Source organism: Anomaloglossus baeobatrachus, chromosome 3 (assembly GCF_048569485.1).
Source record: "Anomaloglossus baeobatrachus isolate aAnoBae1 chromosome 3, aAnoBae1.hap1, whole genome shotgun sequence".
Classification (NCBI taxonomy): domain Eukaryota; kingdom Metazoa; phylum Chordata; class Amphibia; order Anura; family Aromobatidae; genus Anomaloglossus; species Anomaloglossus baeobatrachus.
The window spans coordinates 110,145,743-110,163,268 of record NC_134355.1 but is presented as its reverse complement, the minus strand read 5'-3'; the positions used below and the strand labels follow the sequence as shown (position 1 = coordinate 110,163,268).

The 17,526-nt window shown below is 50.1% G+C and overlaps 1 protein-coding gene across 2 annotated transcripts in view; it reads right to left on the bottom strand.

Moving 5' to 3' along the window:
- PPP4R3B (protein phosphatase 4 regulatory subunit 3B) overlaps positions 1-14,514 on the bottom strand; it is a 112,022-nt gene extending 97,508 nt beyond the window's left edge. The window contains exon 1 of one of the 2 annotated variants that reach the window (XM_075339377.1): positions 14,051-14,514. In XM_075339377.1, coding sequence (XP_075195492.1) covers positions 14,051-14,192 — 142 coding nt within the window. In that variant the 5' untranslated portion in view covers positions 14,193-14,514. The remainder of the gene's footprint in view (positions 1-14,050) is intronic. The other variant, XM_075339376.1, reaches the window with a different exon arrangement.
- Positions 14,515-17,526: the final 3,012 nt, after the last annotated feature.

Sequence of the window (17,526 nt, the reverse complement as noted above, 5' to 3'; positions counted from 1 at the left end):
CAATTTTGGGGTTTGAAAATTTTTCGCCCGCTATGCCATTTACCGATCAGATTAATTGATTTTATATTTTCATAGATTGGGCATTTCTGAACGCAGCGATATCAAAAGAGGGAATAACCCTTTAAATTTCAATGGGGCTGATTTGAATTTAGGTTTTTCTAAAACTTTATTTTTTTTTTTTTACATTTTTTATTTAATTTATTTTACTAGACCCCTAGGGGTTATAAGGATCAGCAGTCTGATCGCTTGTTCATTTCTGTTAATCAGAGCTGCACAGCTCTGATCAGCAGAAATGCTTGTCTTCCGTTACAACCGCTGCTCTACCGGCTGTAACAGGAACTAAGTCATGAGAGCGACAGGAGTCATCATATGACCCGTCTCTACCATGGCAACCATCGGCTCCACGGGATCGAATTACGGGGCCTCAGATGGCGGCGGCGAAAGACACTTAAATCACGCCGTCACATTTTGACAGAGCGATCTAAGGGGTTAACAGGCATGGTGATAGCCACACATGTCTGCTGTTCAAATCAGCAGACATGTGCAGGGATCACCAACGGCTCACCATAGCAGACGACGGTGATTACCCTGACATAATTCAGGATGTATTGGTACGTTCTCAGTCGTGAAGGGGTTAATGTGATGTTGCGGCAACCAAAAATCTGCAATTTTATTTCTCGCTATGCCCTTTACCAATCAGACTAATTGATTTTATATTTTGATAGATTGGGCATTTCTAAACTCTGTGATACCAAATATGTGTGTCAGGTCACAACGATTACATCGATTCCAAACTTAAAAAATAAATAAATTTCTGTATTATCGCATACTTAGACCTGTAACTTATGTTTTCCGTTGAAGCAGATGGGTAAGGGCTTGGGCGTTTATTTTCTGCAGCTTTTATTAATTAAAAAAAAAACATTTGGGAGTGGAAGTGTTGTGAACCAAAAACAAATTGTGAATTTTTTTTCTTTACATTATATATTTTGAAATATTGCGCTTAAGGGACACAATTACGATAGATGCATATTTTTTTAAAATTTGTCTTTTGAATGGGAGAAAAAAGGGGTCAAATCTCACTTTTGCTTTTTTAGTCCCCTCAGGCGATTTCTGCTATAGCACCAGTGTACTTGTGTGTGCGCTCTATATACATACTACTCACAAAAAGTTAGGGATAATTGGCTTTTGAGTAAAATTTATGGAAAATGTAAAATGTTGACGCTACAGTGATAAAGCGTGCAATGGGGATTTCCTCATCTCAAACAATTTACTGAAACAAAAGCCAACAACAGGTGTGTATACCCCCAAGAAGAAGGGAATTTTGTTTACTTACCGTAAATTCCTTTTCTTCTAGCTCCAATTGGGAGACCCAGACAATTGGGTGTATAGCTACTGCCTCCGGAGGCCACACAAAGCACTACACTTAAAAGTGTAAAGCCCCTCCCCTTCTGCCTATACACCCCCCCGTGGGATCACGGGCTCCTCAGTTTTAGTGCAAGAGCAAGAAGGAGGAAAGCCAATAACTGGTTTAAAAAACAAATTCGATCCGACGAAACATCGGAGAACTGAAACCATTCAACATGAACAACATGTGTACCCGAAAAAACAAAAATCCCTAAGAAAACAGGGCGGGTGCTGGGTCTCCCAATTGGAGCTAGAAGAAAAGGAATTTACGGTAAGTAAACAAAATTCCCTTCTTTATCGCTCCTAATTGGGAGACCCAGACAATTGGGACGTCCAAAAGCAGTCCCTGGGTGGGTAAAATAACACCTCGTGATAGGGCCGTAAAAACAGCCCTTTCCTACAGGTGGGCAACCGCCGCCTGAAGGACTTGTCTACCTAGGCTGGCGTCCGCCGAAGCGTAGGTATGCACCTGATAATGCTTGGTAAAAGTGTGCAGACTCGACCAGGTAGCCGCCTGGCACACCTGCTGAGCCGTAGCCTGGTGCCGTAATGCCCAGGACGCACCCACGGCTCTGGTAGAATGAGCCTTCAGCCCTGAGGGAACCGGAATCCCAGCAGAACGGTAGGCTTCAAGAATTGGTTCCTTGATCCACCGAGCCAGGGTGGATTTGGAAGCTTGCGACCCTTTACGCTGACCAGCGACAAGGACAAAGAGTGCATCCGAGCGGCGCAGAGGCGCCGTGCGGGAAATGTAGATTCTGAGTGCTCTCACCAGATCCAACAAATGCAAATCCTTTTCACATTGATGAACTGGATGAGGACACAAAGAAGGTAAGACGATATCCTGATTGAGATGAAAGGGGGATACCACCTTAGGGAGAAACTCCGGAATCGGGCGCAGAACCACCTTGTCCTGGTGAAACACCAGGAAGGGAGATTTGCATGACAGCGCTGCTAGCTCGGACACTCTCCGAAGAGACGTGACCGCTACTAGAAAAAACACTTTCTGTGACAGGCGAGAAAGGGAAACATCCCTCATAGGCTCGAAAGGCGGCTTCTGGAGAGCAATTAGAACCCTGTTCAGATCCCAGGGCTCTAACGGCCGCTTGTAAGGAGGGACGATATGACAAACCCCTTGCAGGAACGTGCGTACCTGAGGAAGTCGTGCTAGGCGTTTCTGAAAAAATACAGACAGCGCTGAGACTTGTCCTTTAAGGGAGCCTAGCGACAAACCTTTTTCCAAACCGGATTGCAGGAAGGAAAGAAGAGGAGGCAATGCAAATGGCCAGGGAGAGACTCCCTGAGCAGAGCACCAAGATAAGAATATCTTCCACGTCCTGTGGTAGATCTTGGCGGAGGATGGTTTTCTAGCCTGTCTCATGGTGGCAATGACCTCTTGAGATAATCCTGAAGACGCTAGGATCCAGGACTCAATGGCCACACAGTCAGGATCAGGGCCGCAGAATTCCGATGGAAAAACGGCCCTTGGGACAACAAGTCTGGTCGGTCTGGAAGTGCACACGGTTGGCCTATCGTGAGGTGCCAGAGATGCGGGTACCACGACCTCCTCGGCCAGTCTGGAGCGACGAGGATGGCGCGGCGGCAGTCGGACCTGATCTTGCGCAGCACTCTGGGCAACAGTGCCAGAGGTGGGAACACATAAGGTAGCCGGAACTGCGACCAATCTTGAACTAAGGCGTCCGCCGCCAGAGCTCGGTGATCGTGAGACCGTGCCATGAAAGCCGGGACCTTGTTGTTGTGCCGGGACGCCATTAGGTCGACGTCCGGCATCCCCCAGCGGCGACAGATCTCCTGAAACACGTCCGGGTGAAGAGACCATTCCCCTGCGTCCATACCCTGGCGACTGAGGAAGTCTGCTTCCCAGTTTTCCACGCCTGGGATGTGAACTGCGGATATGGTGGATGCCATGTCTTCCACCCACGTCAGAATCCGCCGGACTTCCTGGAAGGCTTACCGACTGCGTGTTCCTCCTTGGTGGTTGATGTATGCCACCGCTGTGGAGTTGTCCGACTGAATTCGGATTTGCTTGCCTTCCAGCCACTGCTGGAAGGCTTGTAGGGCAAGATACACTGATCTGATTTCCAGAACATTGATCTGAAGGGTGGACTCTTGCTGAGTCCACGTACCTTGAGCCCTGTGGTGGAGAAAAACTGCTCCCCACTCTGAAAGACTCGCGTCTGTCGTAACCACCGCCCAGGATGGGGGTAGAAAGGACTTTCCTTTTGACAATGAGGTGGGAAGAAGCCACCACCGAAGAGATTCCTTGGCCGCCTGAGAAAGAGAGACGTTCCTGTCGAGGGACGTCGACTTCCCGTCCCATTGGCGGAGAATGTCCCATTGTAGTGGACGCAGATGAAACTGCGCGAAAGGGACTGCCTCCATTGTTGCTACCATCTTCCCTAGGAAGTGCATGAGGCGTCTCAAGGGGTGTGACTGGCCTTGAAGGAGAGATTGCACCCCTGTCTGTAGTGAACGCTGTTTGTCCAGCGGAAGCTTCACTATCGCTGAGAGAGTATGAAACTCCATGCCAAGATATGTTAGCGATTGGGTCGGGGTCAGATTTGACTTTGAAAAGTTGATGATCCACCCGAAACTCTGGAGAGTCTCCAGCGCAACGTTCAGGCTGTGTTGGCATGCCTCTTGAGAGGGTGCCTTGACCAGTAGATCGTCCAAATACGGGATCACAGAGTGACCTTGAGAGTGCAGGACTGCTACTACTGCTGCCATGACCTTGGTGAAGACCCGTGGGGCTGTCGCCAGCCCGAAAGGCAGAGCTACGAACTGAAGGTGTTCGTCTCCTATAACGAAGCGTAGAAAACGCTGATGCTCTGGAGCAATCGGCACGTGGAGATAAGCATCCTTGATGTCTATTGATGCTAGGAAATCTCCTTGAGACATTGAGGCGATGACGGAGCGGAGGGATTCCATCCGGAACCGCCTGGTTTTCACGTGCTTGTTGCGCAGTTTTAGATCCAGAACGGGACGGAAAGACCCGTCCTTTTTTGGCACCACAAACAAATTGGAGTAAAAACCGTGACCTTGCTCCTGAAGAGGAACAGGGGTCACCACTCCTTCCGCCTTTAGAGTGCACACCGCTTGCAGAAGAGCATCGGCTCGGTCGGGAGGTGGAGACGTTCTGAAGAATCGAGTTGGAGGACGAGAACTGAACTCTATCCTGTACCCGTGAGACAGAATGTCTCTCACCCAACGGTCTTTGACCTGTGGCAGCCAAATGTCGCCAAAGCGGGAGAGCCTGCCACCGACCGAGGATGCGGAGAGAGGAGGCCGGAAGTCATGAGGAAGCCGCCTTGGTAGCGGGTCTTCCGGCTGTCTTTTTTGGGCGTGACTGAGCCCGCCAAGAATCTGAGCTCCTCTGATCCTTTTGAGTCCTTTTGGACGAGGAGAATCGGGACCTGCCCGAGCCTCGAAAGGACCGAAACCCCGACTGTCCCCTCCTCTGTTGGGGTTTGTTTTGTCTGGGCTGAGGTAAGGATGAATCCTTACCCTTGGACTGTTTAATGATTTCATCCAAACGCTCACCCAACAGTCGGTCACCAGAAAATGGCAAACTGGTTAAGCACTTTTTGGAAGCAGAATCTGCCTTCCATTCCCTTAACCACAAGGCTCTGCGTAAAACCACGGAGTTGGCGGACGCCACTGCCGTACGGCTCGTAGAGTCCAGGACAGCATTAATCGCGTAAGACGCAAATGCAGACATTTGAGAGGTTAAGGATGCCACCTGCGGAACAGATGTACGTGTGACCGTGTCAATCTGTGTAAGACCAGCTGAAATAGCTTGGAGTGCCCATACGGCTGCGAATGCTAGAGCAAACGACGCGCCGATAGCTTCATAGATGGATTTCAACCAGAGCTCCATCTGTCTGTCAGTGGCATCTTTAAGTGCAGCCCCATCTTCCACTGCAACTATGGATCTAGCCGCAAGCCTGGAGATTGGAGGATCCACCTTGGGACACTGGGTCCAGCCCTTAACCACGTCAGGGGGAAAGGGATAACGTGTATCCTTAAGCCGTTTGGAGAAACGCTTATCTGGATAAGCGTGGTGTTTCTGGACTGACTCTCTAAAGTCAGAGTGGTCCAGAAAAGTACTTAATTTACGCTTGGGATACCTGAAATGGAATTTCTCCTGCTGTGAAGCTGACTCCTCCACTGGAGGAGCTGGGGGAGAAATATCCAACATTCTATTGATGGACGCTATAAGATCATTCACTATGGCGTCACCATCAGGAGTATCCAGATTGAGAGCGGTCTCAGGATCAGAATCCTGATCAGCTACCTCCGCCTCATCATACAGAGAGTCCTCCTGCTGGGATCCTGACCAGTGTGATGAAGTCGAGGGCCGCTCATAGCGAGCTCGCTTAGGCTGTCTGGGACTGTCGTCCGTGTCAGAGCCTTCACCCTGGGATGCATGGGACACCCCCGGAGCCCGGAGCTGTTCCAACTGAGGGGGACCAGGGAGCAATGATTCAACAGTGCCCATGGTCTGAGTTACTGGTCTAGACTGCAAAGTTTCTAGAATTTTAGTCATAGTCACAGACAATCTATCCGCAAAAACTGCAAACTCCGTCCCCGTCACCTGGACAGTATTCACAGGTGGTTCTCCCTGGGTCACCTCTAGCAGAGGCCCCGGCCGAGCAAGTGCCACAGGGGCCGAGCACTGCACACAATGGGGGTCAGTGGAACCTGCCGGTAGAGTAGCCTCACATGCGGTACAAGCAGCATAGAAAGGCTGTGCCTTGGCACCCTTGCTTTTTGCGGATGACATGCTGTTGTCTCCTCTGAGTAATCTAGGAGGGTATATAGCCAAGAATCACCAGCGACCGTACAGTGCAATGTATAGCATGCAAGCATAAAAATACAAATGTACACTTCGGCACTAGTGGGGTCAGCACCAGAGGTGCCGCTTACCGCCCGCGCAAACGCGGGTGTGTGGTCGCCAGAATCCAGTGTCTGGGTCTCCCAGAACTTGTCTCCCCTCTCCAGCTCAGACTGCACACAGGAATGGCTGCCGGCGTTCTGTGAAGAGGGGCGGACCGTGGGCGTGCCTCAGACAAAGTGCGGGAAACTGGCGTCCCACTGTGTCCAGTGTGAGGGCTGGAGTATGTAAAGTAGACTCCAGGCCTCTGCGCTGATGTTCTGTACAGCGTCCCGCCCTTCCCCTGACTGGCAGGCCTGGGGGCGGGAACGAAGCGAAACTAGGCCGCAAAAGCCGGGGACTCGAGTAATAAGCGCGGCCGTCATATATGCACGGCCAGCGCGGAAGTCCCCGGCGCACCACAAGTCCCAGCCGCGCCGCAGCGTAAACTGACAGCAGCGGCCGGCGCGGCAGTTCCCAATACATTAACTCACTCAGCAGAGCTGTAGTGAGTAGTGGCACAAGCGCGCAGCGCTGTTGTCCCCGGCGCACTAACACACCCAGCAATGCTGCAGTGTGTCTGCGCGCGGTCTGTACGGGGACACAGAGTACCTTAACGTAGCAGGGCCATGTCCCTGACGATACTCAGCTCCATATCCAGCAGATTCCCCAGCGGCTGTGGATGGAGCACGGTCTCAGTGCCTGGAGACCGGTAAAATCCCACTTCACCCAGAGCCCTAAGGGGGATGGGGAAGGAAGCAGCATGTGGGCTCCAGCCTCCGTACCCGCAATGGGTACCTCAACCTTAACAAACACCGCCGACAAAAGTGGGGTGAGAAGGGAGCATGCTGGGGGCCCTAGTATGGGCCCTCTTTTCTTCCATCCGACATAGTCAGCAGCTGCTGCTGACTAAACAGTGGAGCTATGCGTGGATGTCTGACCTCCTTCGCACAAAGCATGAAAACTGAGGAGCCCGTGATCCCACGGGGGGTGTATAGGCAGAAGGGGAGGGGCCTTATACTTTTAAGTGTAGTGCTTTGTGTGGCCTCCGGAGGCAGTAGCTATACACCCAATTGTCTGGGTCTCCCAATTAGGAGCGATAAAGAAATGTCAATGTCTCAATAACTTGTCATGTGGCATTGAGGATCAATTTCAGCCTGACGACGTCTCATGGTGTTCACAAGTGGAGTGATTGTCTGCGGAGGTATGGCATCCCACTCTTGAATGCAGGCCCTCAGGTCACAGGTTCTGGGGTACAGGAGTTACGAGGTTCTGCATTGCGACTCGGCTGATCCTATAGGTACCAGAGTCTCCAGCAGCCGTTCACTAATGATGCGACCTCGATGAGCTGGAGCATTGTCATCCATGAAGATGAAATTAGGCCTGTGCTGTTCATGGGGAGGCACCATGCCCGAATTAATGAGGTTATTCAAGTAGTAGGGGCTTGTCACTGTACCATTCACAAAGTGTAGAGTAGTTCTGTATTGACTAGACACCTGCCCACACTTACACCACCAAAGACTCGTCGGTTGACAGGCTGATGCATAGCACCCTCCTTGAAGTCTCCAACATCGTTGGCGACCATCATTTTTACCCAGCATGAATCGACTCATTAGTGAACAGCGCTGAGGCCCACTGGTCCCTCGTCCAGCGTAGATGATGCCTGTGAATGGTGGTGTGGTCATGTACCCTAGCATGTCATCTAGCACACAGACCACACTGATGTAAACTGCTTTGAATGGTCTGACGTGACACTTTGTGCCTTTCACCTCCCTTAAAATGTCAAATATGAAGAAAACTGAGGCACTCACCGGTCTGTAGACTTTTCAGAATGCTGTAATTTATTCAGGCATAGGGGGAGGGTGCAAGGATGTGGTGTACTCCACATGTGCAGAACATCCTTGCACCCTCCCCCTATGCCTGAATAAATTACAGCAGTCTGAAAAGTCTACAGACCGGGGAGTGCCTCAGTTTTCTTCATATTTGAAGTTGTACAGTTCTAGATCTTTTGATTGCACCCCGGATAGTAGATCCATACTGAAGACCACGCCAGTCACCTGAACAGGTGAAAATAAGCTGCAAGTTGGTCTCATGCTTGAATAAGCGGTTACTAGCCAGTGTTATATTACCATTCGGGAAAAAAATAGTGCCCAGTTTATTCCTTCTCATTTTTTCTGGCCTCCCTTAACCCTAGAACGCGCAACCATAGAAATCTACCATAGAAAACAAGTAACTTAGCATGCCTACGAGGCCCCAGGTACGCGTTCTAGGGTTAAAATGTGCCTGCAGTTGTGTGGCATTCATCATCCAAGGTATTGTTCACAATGAAGCAGTCTTCAGTGTGGGATCTGGGAGATGGATGTTCACTTCTCTGCCTTTCTATGACTTTTCAAGTCTCTCTGTATTTGTGTTGCAACCTGCTGATGACACTAAGCTTAGTGGCCACTTCCGTCTGAGAACATCCTGCTTGAAGCTTTGCAATGGCGCAGTACTGGTCATCAATTGTTAGAAATGGTCTTTGTCTCATGATGTTAAAATGTGAATGGTATGAAGAGGACTGTAAATCTCAATTCTAATGGAACCCCAAAATCATGAATCAAATACCTGTTATGAATTTTGCCATTAAAGGGAACCTGTCAGGTGTAATATGCACCAAGAGTCCCGAGCAGTTCTGGGTGTATATTGCTAATCCTGCCTAACTGTCCCTGTATACACTAGCATAGATATAGAGATCTTTAGAAAAAGTATTTGTAAAGATCTTTTACTGTTTGCTAATGAGCGAGGGCAATAGTCTCCTGGACGTTAGTTCGCCTGGTCAGTCGGCCCCATTAGCACGTTACTACGCCCCTGTGGGCATGCTAACAAGCTAATAAATGTGCAGTGTCACAGGATGATCATACCTCTCCGCCGCCATTGCGTCCGACGAGGGATTTTAGCTCAGTATATATGACCCCGGAGTTTGAGTCATGCGCACTATGAAGCCGGGTGTACGCGTCCTGGCTTCAAACTGAAGTAGTGCGCATGACCCAAACTGTGTATTCATTAGCATGTCCACAGGGGTGTACTAACATGCTAATGGAGCCGACTGGCAAGGGAACTAACGCCCAGGGTACTAGTCCCCTTGCTGATTAGCATACGGTAAAAGATCTTTACAAATACGTTATCTCTGCTAGTGCGTACAGGGACGGTTAGGCAGGGATTAACAATGTGCACTCAGAACTGCTCGCGGTTCTGGGTGCATATTGGACCTGAGAGGTTCCCTTTAAGCTCCTTGTTAGAAGTCAGCAAGTTGTGCAAAAAGTGCTGAAACATCGAACAGTTGGACATGTGCATTAAAAGGATTAGAGGTTACATTAATTCACCTGAAAAGGTTAGCCAGCATTGTAGGATCATCCCAAAATTTCACCAGAAAGCCAACTATCCCCAACTTGTTATGAGTAGCGTATATCCATCTATCTTATAACAATCTACACTGAACTAAAATATGCATTATTTTTTTTTGCTCTCATTTTTCACGAGCCAAGACTTTTTCTATGTGCACACAGGGCCTTTTTCTCGCAAATATTTTTTCACAAATTTGTCCAACTGTGTTAGTGAGTGCGTCTGCCAGATAATAAATCCACCTCACGGGTCAGACATATCAAGATGTTGATTAGACAGCATGATTATTACACAGGTGTGCCTTAGGCTGGCCACAATAAACATGGGGCCGTTCATTATCATGCTGGAACATGAGGGGATGGTCCTGATGAATGGCACAACAGTGGGCCCCAGGATCAGGTCACAGTATGCTTGAATAGGACGACGAGCAGCAGGTAAACTTGCCTTGGTTTATGACAGTTTGTGAGGAAATTCTTTGGTTATGAAACAGATTGTTGCAGCAGCTGTCCGGGTGGCCGGTCTCAGACAATCTTGGAGGTTGAAGCTGGATGTGGTGGTCCCGGGATGGTGTGGTTGCACATGACCGGTTGGATGTACTGCCAAATTCTCTGAAACACCTTTCAATTCACGGGCCACAGCTCTGGTGGACATTCCTGCAGTCAGCATGCTCATTACACGCTCCCTCAAAACTTGCGACATCTGTGGCATTGTGCTGTGTGATAAAACTGCACATTTTAGGGCAGAGTTACACTGGCGTATGACTCGCACAAGTGCAATACGAAAAAAGCTTGCATTGCATTTGACCCCATTTGTGACAATACAGCAGCTCACATTTGCAAGTTTTTCCGCAGCCATAATCGCATGCTGTGATTGTCTGAGTCTCATCAGTCGCACCCATACAAGTCTATGGGTGCAAGTGAAACATCAGACTGCACTCTGATGACATCCCAATGCAATGCGATACATGCACAGGCTGACAATGGAGGAGATGGGGAGATTAATCTTTCTTCGCAGCTGTGATCCGATCGCAAGATCGGATGATAGCTGTATGACACTTGGCTCACGCTCGCAGCAGAGTGGGAGCCGAGGGTCATTAGCATATTGCATCGAATGCCATATGTTAGTGTGACTGTCCTTAGAGTGGCCTTTTATTGTGGCCAGTCTAAGGCGCACCTGTGCAATATTCATGCTGTCTAAAGAGCATCTTGATATGTCACTCCCCTGAGGTGGTTGGATTATCTCGGCAAAGGAGCAATGCTCAAAGATTTTTGTTAACATTTGAGAGAAAAAGGCCTTTTGTGCACATAGAAAAAAGTCTTAGATCTTTGAGTTCAGCCCATGAAAAATGGGAGAAAACCAAACGTTATGTTTATATTTTAGTGTATCTTCTATCTATTCATCTATATAGTGATTGTCTCTTCTGGATCTTGTCGCCCATAGACCCCACATGGGATCTGTGATAAAAAAAATTGTACATCAAACGTTAAAAAAAAAAAAAGTTAATAAGAACCTAACACTCACCTGTGGGGCGGTCGGGTCTTATGGCCATCTCTGATCTTGATCAGGCATCACCTGTCTTCTGAAGATCGCCGTCCTCTTTCCCCGCTTCATGTAGATGACGCGTCCTACATCATCCACACAAAGTCCGCCATTGCGGAGACAGGAGGCGCTGGACCTAGACCAGTGATGCCCATCAGACCTGACCCCCCGCAGGCAAGTATCTGACCAGGTCACTAACACTATACTACGTAGAGAAAAACGATATCTGAATTACAGTATTCGGCTCCTCCCTCCAAAGGCACAATAAGGAGTGACGGCTCATACGTACCCTGAATAGTATGGAGAAGCCTTCACACCGGCTCACCCGAAAAATGGTTAGGATTTTTTTTCACAGTTATTAATGTTATATTTTAAGGCCTTGGCCGTTTGGCGCCGGTGTACTCACAGACCTGGGGAATCGTGCCGTCAGGTCAGCTTTCCCACACACAGAACACAACTAAAAAAAATGGCGGGATTGAGGATTTTTAGTTTTTTTTTTACCTCACGAGGAATTGATTTTCTTGGTTTCCAGCAGACAATGGTAAAATAAAATGTGTCGCTACAGCCCGTCCTGCAAACACCAAGGGTAAAAACAAAACCGCACATGGCTTAGGCGAGGAAGGACGAAAACAAAATTGGGGGGGAGACCGAAGAAGTCGCCAGAAATGTGTGTAATATCTCCACCTTGATTTGGCGGCAGGAATACCACAGGTGAGTTTCCGCTATTATGATGGGGTAACCGCAGCGGCGCTCACATTCTGTAAGGCTGTGTTCACACTTGCGTTGTTTTGCATCAGTCACAATCAATTGTGTGACTGATGCAACGGATGCGTAGCAGATAGTGGCACAACTGATGTGACTGATGCTGCAAAAAAACGGATCCATTTTTTTTTTTGTTTAGGCTAGGTTCACATTTCTGTTAAAATTTATCAGTCACAATCTGCGGCTCTGGTAAACAACGGCATCCGTTTAGCGGATTCTGTTGTGTCCCATAGACTTGTATTAATGGCAGATTGCGACTGATTATCTTGCGTTGCATCCGCTGCGCCGCGGTCAGTCATTTTTGGACTGACCGCCGGGCGGGAGCAACGCAGAATGAAAAGTTTTTCTGGCCGTCAAAATTTACGCACCACGCAGGAATCCGTCGCCATCCGTCAAGCTGGTAATGAATGTCTATGGTGCTGAATTCCGTCGTAATCAGTCTTACAACGGAATCCAGCGCTGGATTCCGTCACGATCTACTGAGCATGCCCAGCATGTTTGGCACACCCACTGGGCTGTCCCAAACACAAACGCATCATGACTGATCTGTCAAAAAAACGGACGCACAGCAGATGCAATGGATGCATAGCGGATGTAACGGATTAGTTTTTTCACAGGATTCCTGTGAAAGGAATCCTGTGAAAAACACATCCGTTGCGTCAGTTGACATCTAAAAAACAACTGATCCGTTCCTGACGGATTTAAAACAACGGAAATGTGAACCTAGCCTTACGCTAGGTTCACATTTCCGTTGTTTTGCTTCAGTCACATGCGTTGCTTAACGCATGTGACTGATGCGTTGTACAACGGATGACAAAGAACAGAATTCATTGTCGGACTCCGTTGTGTGCGGGGGGCGGAGTTCGGGGGGGGTGGAGCCGAGCGGGGCCGTGGCGCTGAGGACGTCAGTGCCACGGGGACTGCAGGGCTGGGGACAGGTGAGTGCGTGCACGCGTGTACATGCCGAGTGTGGGAGGGGGCGGAGCAGAGCGGGAAAGTGTCGAGCTCCCTGCACACGTATCCAGGGTAAATATCGGGTAACTAAAAGCAAAGCACTTTTTGCTTGGTCACCCGATATTTTTCTTGGTTACCAGCGAACACCGCTTAGCGCTGACTCCTTGCACACGTAACCAGTGTAAATATCTGGTAACTAACCAAAGCGCATTTCTTGGTAACCCGATGTGTATCCTGGTTACGTGTGCAGGGAGCCAGAGAGCAACGAACTGCGCTGCTCAAAAACCGTTACAGGCTGCGTTCCTTCCGCCCCGCGATCAGTCGTTCCATGACTGATCAGTCGGGCGGAGGGTGCAACGCAGCATCATCAGTCACAATCCGCCGCTCATACAAGTCTATGGGAACAACGGAATCCGCTAAACGGATTCCGTTGTTTACCAGAGCAGCGGATTGTGAGTGATACAATTTAACGGAAATGTGAACCTAGCCTAACTGTTTAACAAGCTGCCGGCTTTTGTGAACGATCAGCTGATCGTTCCTGCCCAGGAACTGAATTTACAGTCCATCATGGTTTTTACTGCGCAAATGCTCACAGTAAAAAAACGATCCGCTGCACACACAAAACGTTACATTCAGCGTTGCTCCCGCCTGATGGTCAGTAAACGACTGATCCGTCACGCGGAGGATGCAACACCGGGCCATCAGTCACAATCCATCGTTAATAGAAGACTACGGGGAAAAAAAACCCCGGATTCCTGCAAAATATTTTGCAGGATACTGTAATTCCTCAAGGCGACGGATTGTGACTGATACAAAACAACGCAAGTGTGAACATAGCCTAATGGACCCCATTATAAGACCACTGAGCCCGTTGTGTTACGGGACACAAAAGGCGTAACGCCCCCCATAACACAGAATAGCGCAGTCCAGACTCAGCCTACCATGCACTCAATAATAGGGGTGTGTGGACCACTAGAAAGCAGAAGGGGCCACTACAGGTGTGTGGGGGTGTCACTGGTCAGCGCACCAGTCTCCCTCAGAGGCAGCACTGTACCGGAGGCCATGCTGGGGCTTGTGGTTCCCGTGCCCTATGCCCAGCTCTGGGGCCGCTCTCACCGTCAGCCTCGGCCCGCACCAGCAGAGACATCCCCTTCAGCCGGTCCACGTAGGTGGAGGACACATGGCCGGTGCCTCTGTCGTCCCACTGGCGCTCCTCGTTCAGGGTGTAGACCTTCACCCGCCGCCTGGTGTCAGACATGATGCCGCTCGTCGTCGTTCTTCACGAGCTGCCCCCGCCGTGGCTCATCCTTCGCCGCTCTCCTCGGGGCCTGCAGTCGCTCGCTCTCCGCGGGGTGAGACTTGGGCCGCGGCCTCCTCTCCTCCCTTCTCGATTCGTTGTTCCCGTGCTCCTCCCGCCAGCCGCGATCCCCCACCTCCGCCTCCTCCGGTTTTACTAGGAGATCACACAGCCGCCATCTTGTAACCCGATTCTCTCCTTTCTCTTCCTCCAACGATAAACGAAACAGGTTGCCCCGGAGTGTTCGGCAGGGGCTACGGTGCCTTTTCAGGGACAAGAAACCCTCTGAAGACTTCCGCGAAAAAGGGCTGGCCAGCAGAGGGCGCTGCTCACGGAGTGGCTACAGTGTCCTTCTCGGGACCAAAAGCTGTGCAAACACTTCCGCGAAATGCTGGAGAGCGGAATCATCGAGCAGGACGAGGAAGCCAATGGCGGCCATATTTGAAGTGGGCAAACCATCTGTGTACTATATCTCGAGCTAAATAAGACAGCAGCTCGTGAGATGTAGACAGGTTATAAGGCTGATAGCCACATAGTGATTACACGGCTACAGATAGACGGCGCCTCCGCTCTCAGAAGAGCAGCCTATGCTGCACCACACCAGGGAGAAAGATGGCGGCGGGCGCCTCTCAGTGTGCTCTCTATCGCCACCTACTGTTTCCTTCTCTCATGACTTTGGCTGTGAGTAAATAACTGGACAAGGTTTATCTTTATGACCCCAGGGAAACAGCAGAAAACAAACAGTTAGCAGCCAATCAGAGGCGCCCAGTGCCAGGCCCCGCCCACTGTCAGGACGCAGCTGACACAACACAGCGCGGATACGTGACAGACACAGACAGAGCGAGCGCGGCGCTCCGAGAGACGGCAGCGTGCTGTCCTCATACCGCGGAGATACCGGCAGGTCTGCACAGGGCCGCCTGCCCGGATTCTTACACATTGTCCACTGCAGCCACATAAGCAGAGGCTTCCAGCTTTCTGACATCAGTATTGCCCTGTCACTAACACCCGGGTGAGAATACTGGGGGTAATGAGGAGGGCGCAGGCCGCGCTTCACTAACAGTTTTTTCCCTCCCACACCTTTCTAATATTTTTTTATTCCAGTTTTTAGGTAGTGACGTGACCAATAATCCACCATTCTGCCCTAAGGCTACTTTCACACTATGTTTTTTTAACATGCGTCATGAACGTTTTTTTTAACGCAAAAACGGATCCAGTGCAAATGCGTTTAGGCTACTTTCACACATCCGGATTTTGCTCTGCGGCACAATACGGCGTTCTGCAGAAAAACCGCAACCGGCTTTTGTAACGCCGGTTGCGTTTTTTTTTTGCATAGACTTACATTAGTGCCGTATTGTGCCGCAGGGGCTTGCGTTCGGTCCGGTTTTTGCCGCATGCAGCAGATTTAGCCGATGCGGCGGCCGGATAGAACGTTCCCTGCAACGTTTTTTGCTCCGGCAAAAAAAAAACGCATCCGGCCGCTGCGGCGCATTTTCAATGCATGCCTATGGATGCCGGATGCGGCGCGATGCGGAAAAAAACGCATCCGGCCGCCGCATGCGTTTTTTTCCACTGCGCATGCGCAGTAGCGTGCCGCAACCGGAAAAAAACGGACCGACCGCATGTACAAACTTATGCAAAGGATGCGGTGTTTTCGCCGCATCCGTTGCATAGGTTTCACAGCCGGATTGAGCCGCACTGCTCAAACCGGATGTGTGAAAGTAGCCTTATTTCAATGAATTTGCAATGGACTCGCGTCAACATGCATTTGTGTGCGTTATAGTGAGGATCCAGCGACTTGCAGTTTTTTAGCGTTTTTGAGGCTGCTTTCACACTACGTCTTTTTAACATGCGTCCTGAACGTTTTTTTGCTGCAAAAGCGGATCCTGCTTTTACAGCAAAAAATGCATGCAAACTCATGTGTTACCTTGCAGGATCCTGTCACTGGATGTTTAGGGGCGGGCATTGGAGTCATGTGATCGGGAGTGATGGGAACTAAACGTGCCAGACTGGGAGCCGGCATCTGACAGCTGCGAGGCTCGTAACCAAGGTAAACATCGGGTATACTTGCTTGGATACCCGATATTTACTTTGGTTACAAGCGTCTGCAGCTGCTAGGAGCCGGGCTCCCTGCACACGTTACCAACGTAAACATCGGATAACTAAGATAAGTGGTTACCCGATATTTACCTTGGTTACGAGTGTCCGCAGCTCTCAGGTGGGAGAGAGAGACAGGAGAGGGAGAGGGAGAGACAGAGAGAGAGGGGGAGAGACAGAGAGAGAGAGGGGGAGAGACAGAGAGAGAGAGGGGGAGAGACAGAGAGAGAGAGGGGGAGAGACAGAGAGAGAGAGGGGGAGAGACAGAGAGAGAGAGGGGGAGAGACAGAGAGAGAGAGGGGGAGAGACAGAGAGAGAGAGGGGGAGAAACAGAGAGAGAGAGGGGGAGAGACAGAGAGAGAGAGGGGGAGAGACAGAGAGAGAGGGGGAGAGACAGAGAGAGAGGGGGAGAGACAGAGAGAGAGGGGGAGAGACAGAGAGAGAGGGGGAGAGACAGAGAGAGAGGGGGAGAGACAGAGAGAGAGGGGGAGAGACAGAGAGAGAGGGAGGAGAGAGAGGGGGAGGGGAGAGAGGGGGAGGAGAGAGAGGGAGGAGAGAGGGAGGAGAGAGAGGGAGGGGAGAGAGGGGGAGGAGAGAGAGGGAGGAGAGAGGGAGGAGAGAGAGGGAGGAGAGAGAGGGACTGATCACGGAGGCTGGCTTCTGTGCATGCTCAGTAGAGCAAGCAGGATCCTGCCTATCAGCATGCCAGCGTTCACATGCGCTTGCATGCTGTTTAGTCAGGATCCAGCAATTTGCAGAAGTTGGACGCAGCTCAAAAACGCTACAAGTAGCGTTTTTGAAAGATGTTAAAAAACTGCAAGTCGCTGGATCCTCACTATAACGCATGCAAACGCAGGTGAACGCATGTTAACGCGAGTCCATTGCAAATGCATTGAAATGAAAACGCATTTGCACTGGATCAGTTTCTGCGTTAAAAAAACGTTCAGGACGCATGTTAAAAAGACGTAGTGTGAAAGCAGCCTGAGCTGCGTTCAAATACTGCAAATTGCTGGATCCTGACTAAACAGCATGCAAACGCATGTGAACGCTGGCATGCTGATAGACAGGATCCTGCTTGCTCTACTGAGCATGCCCAGAAACAATTCTGGTGTGAAAAGTCCCTCTCTTCCCCTCCCTCTCCTCTCCCCGCCTGAGAGCGGCGGAAGCTCGTAACCTTGTTTACGTGATGTTTACCTTGGTT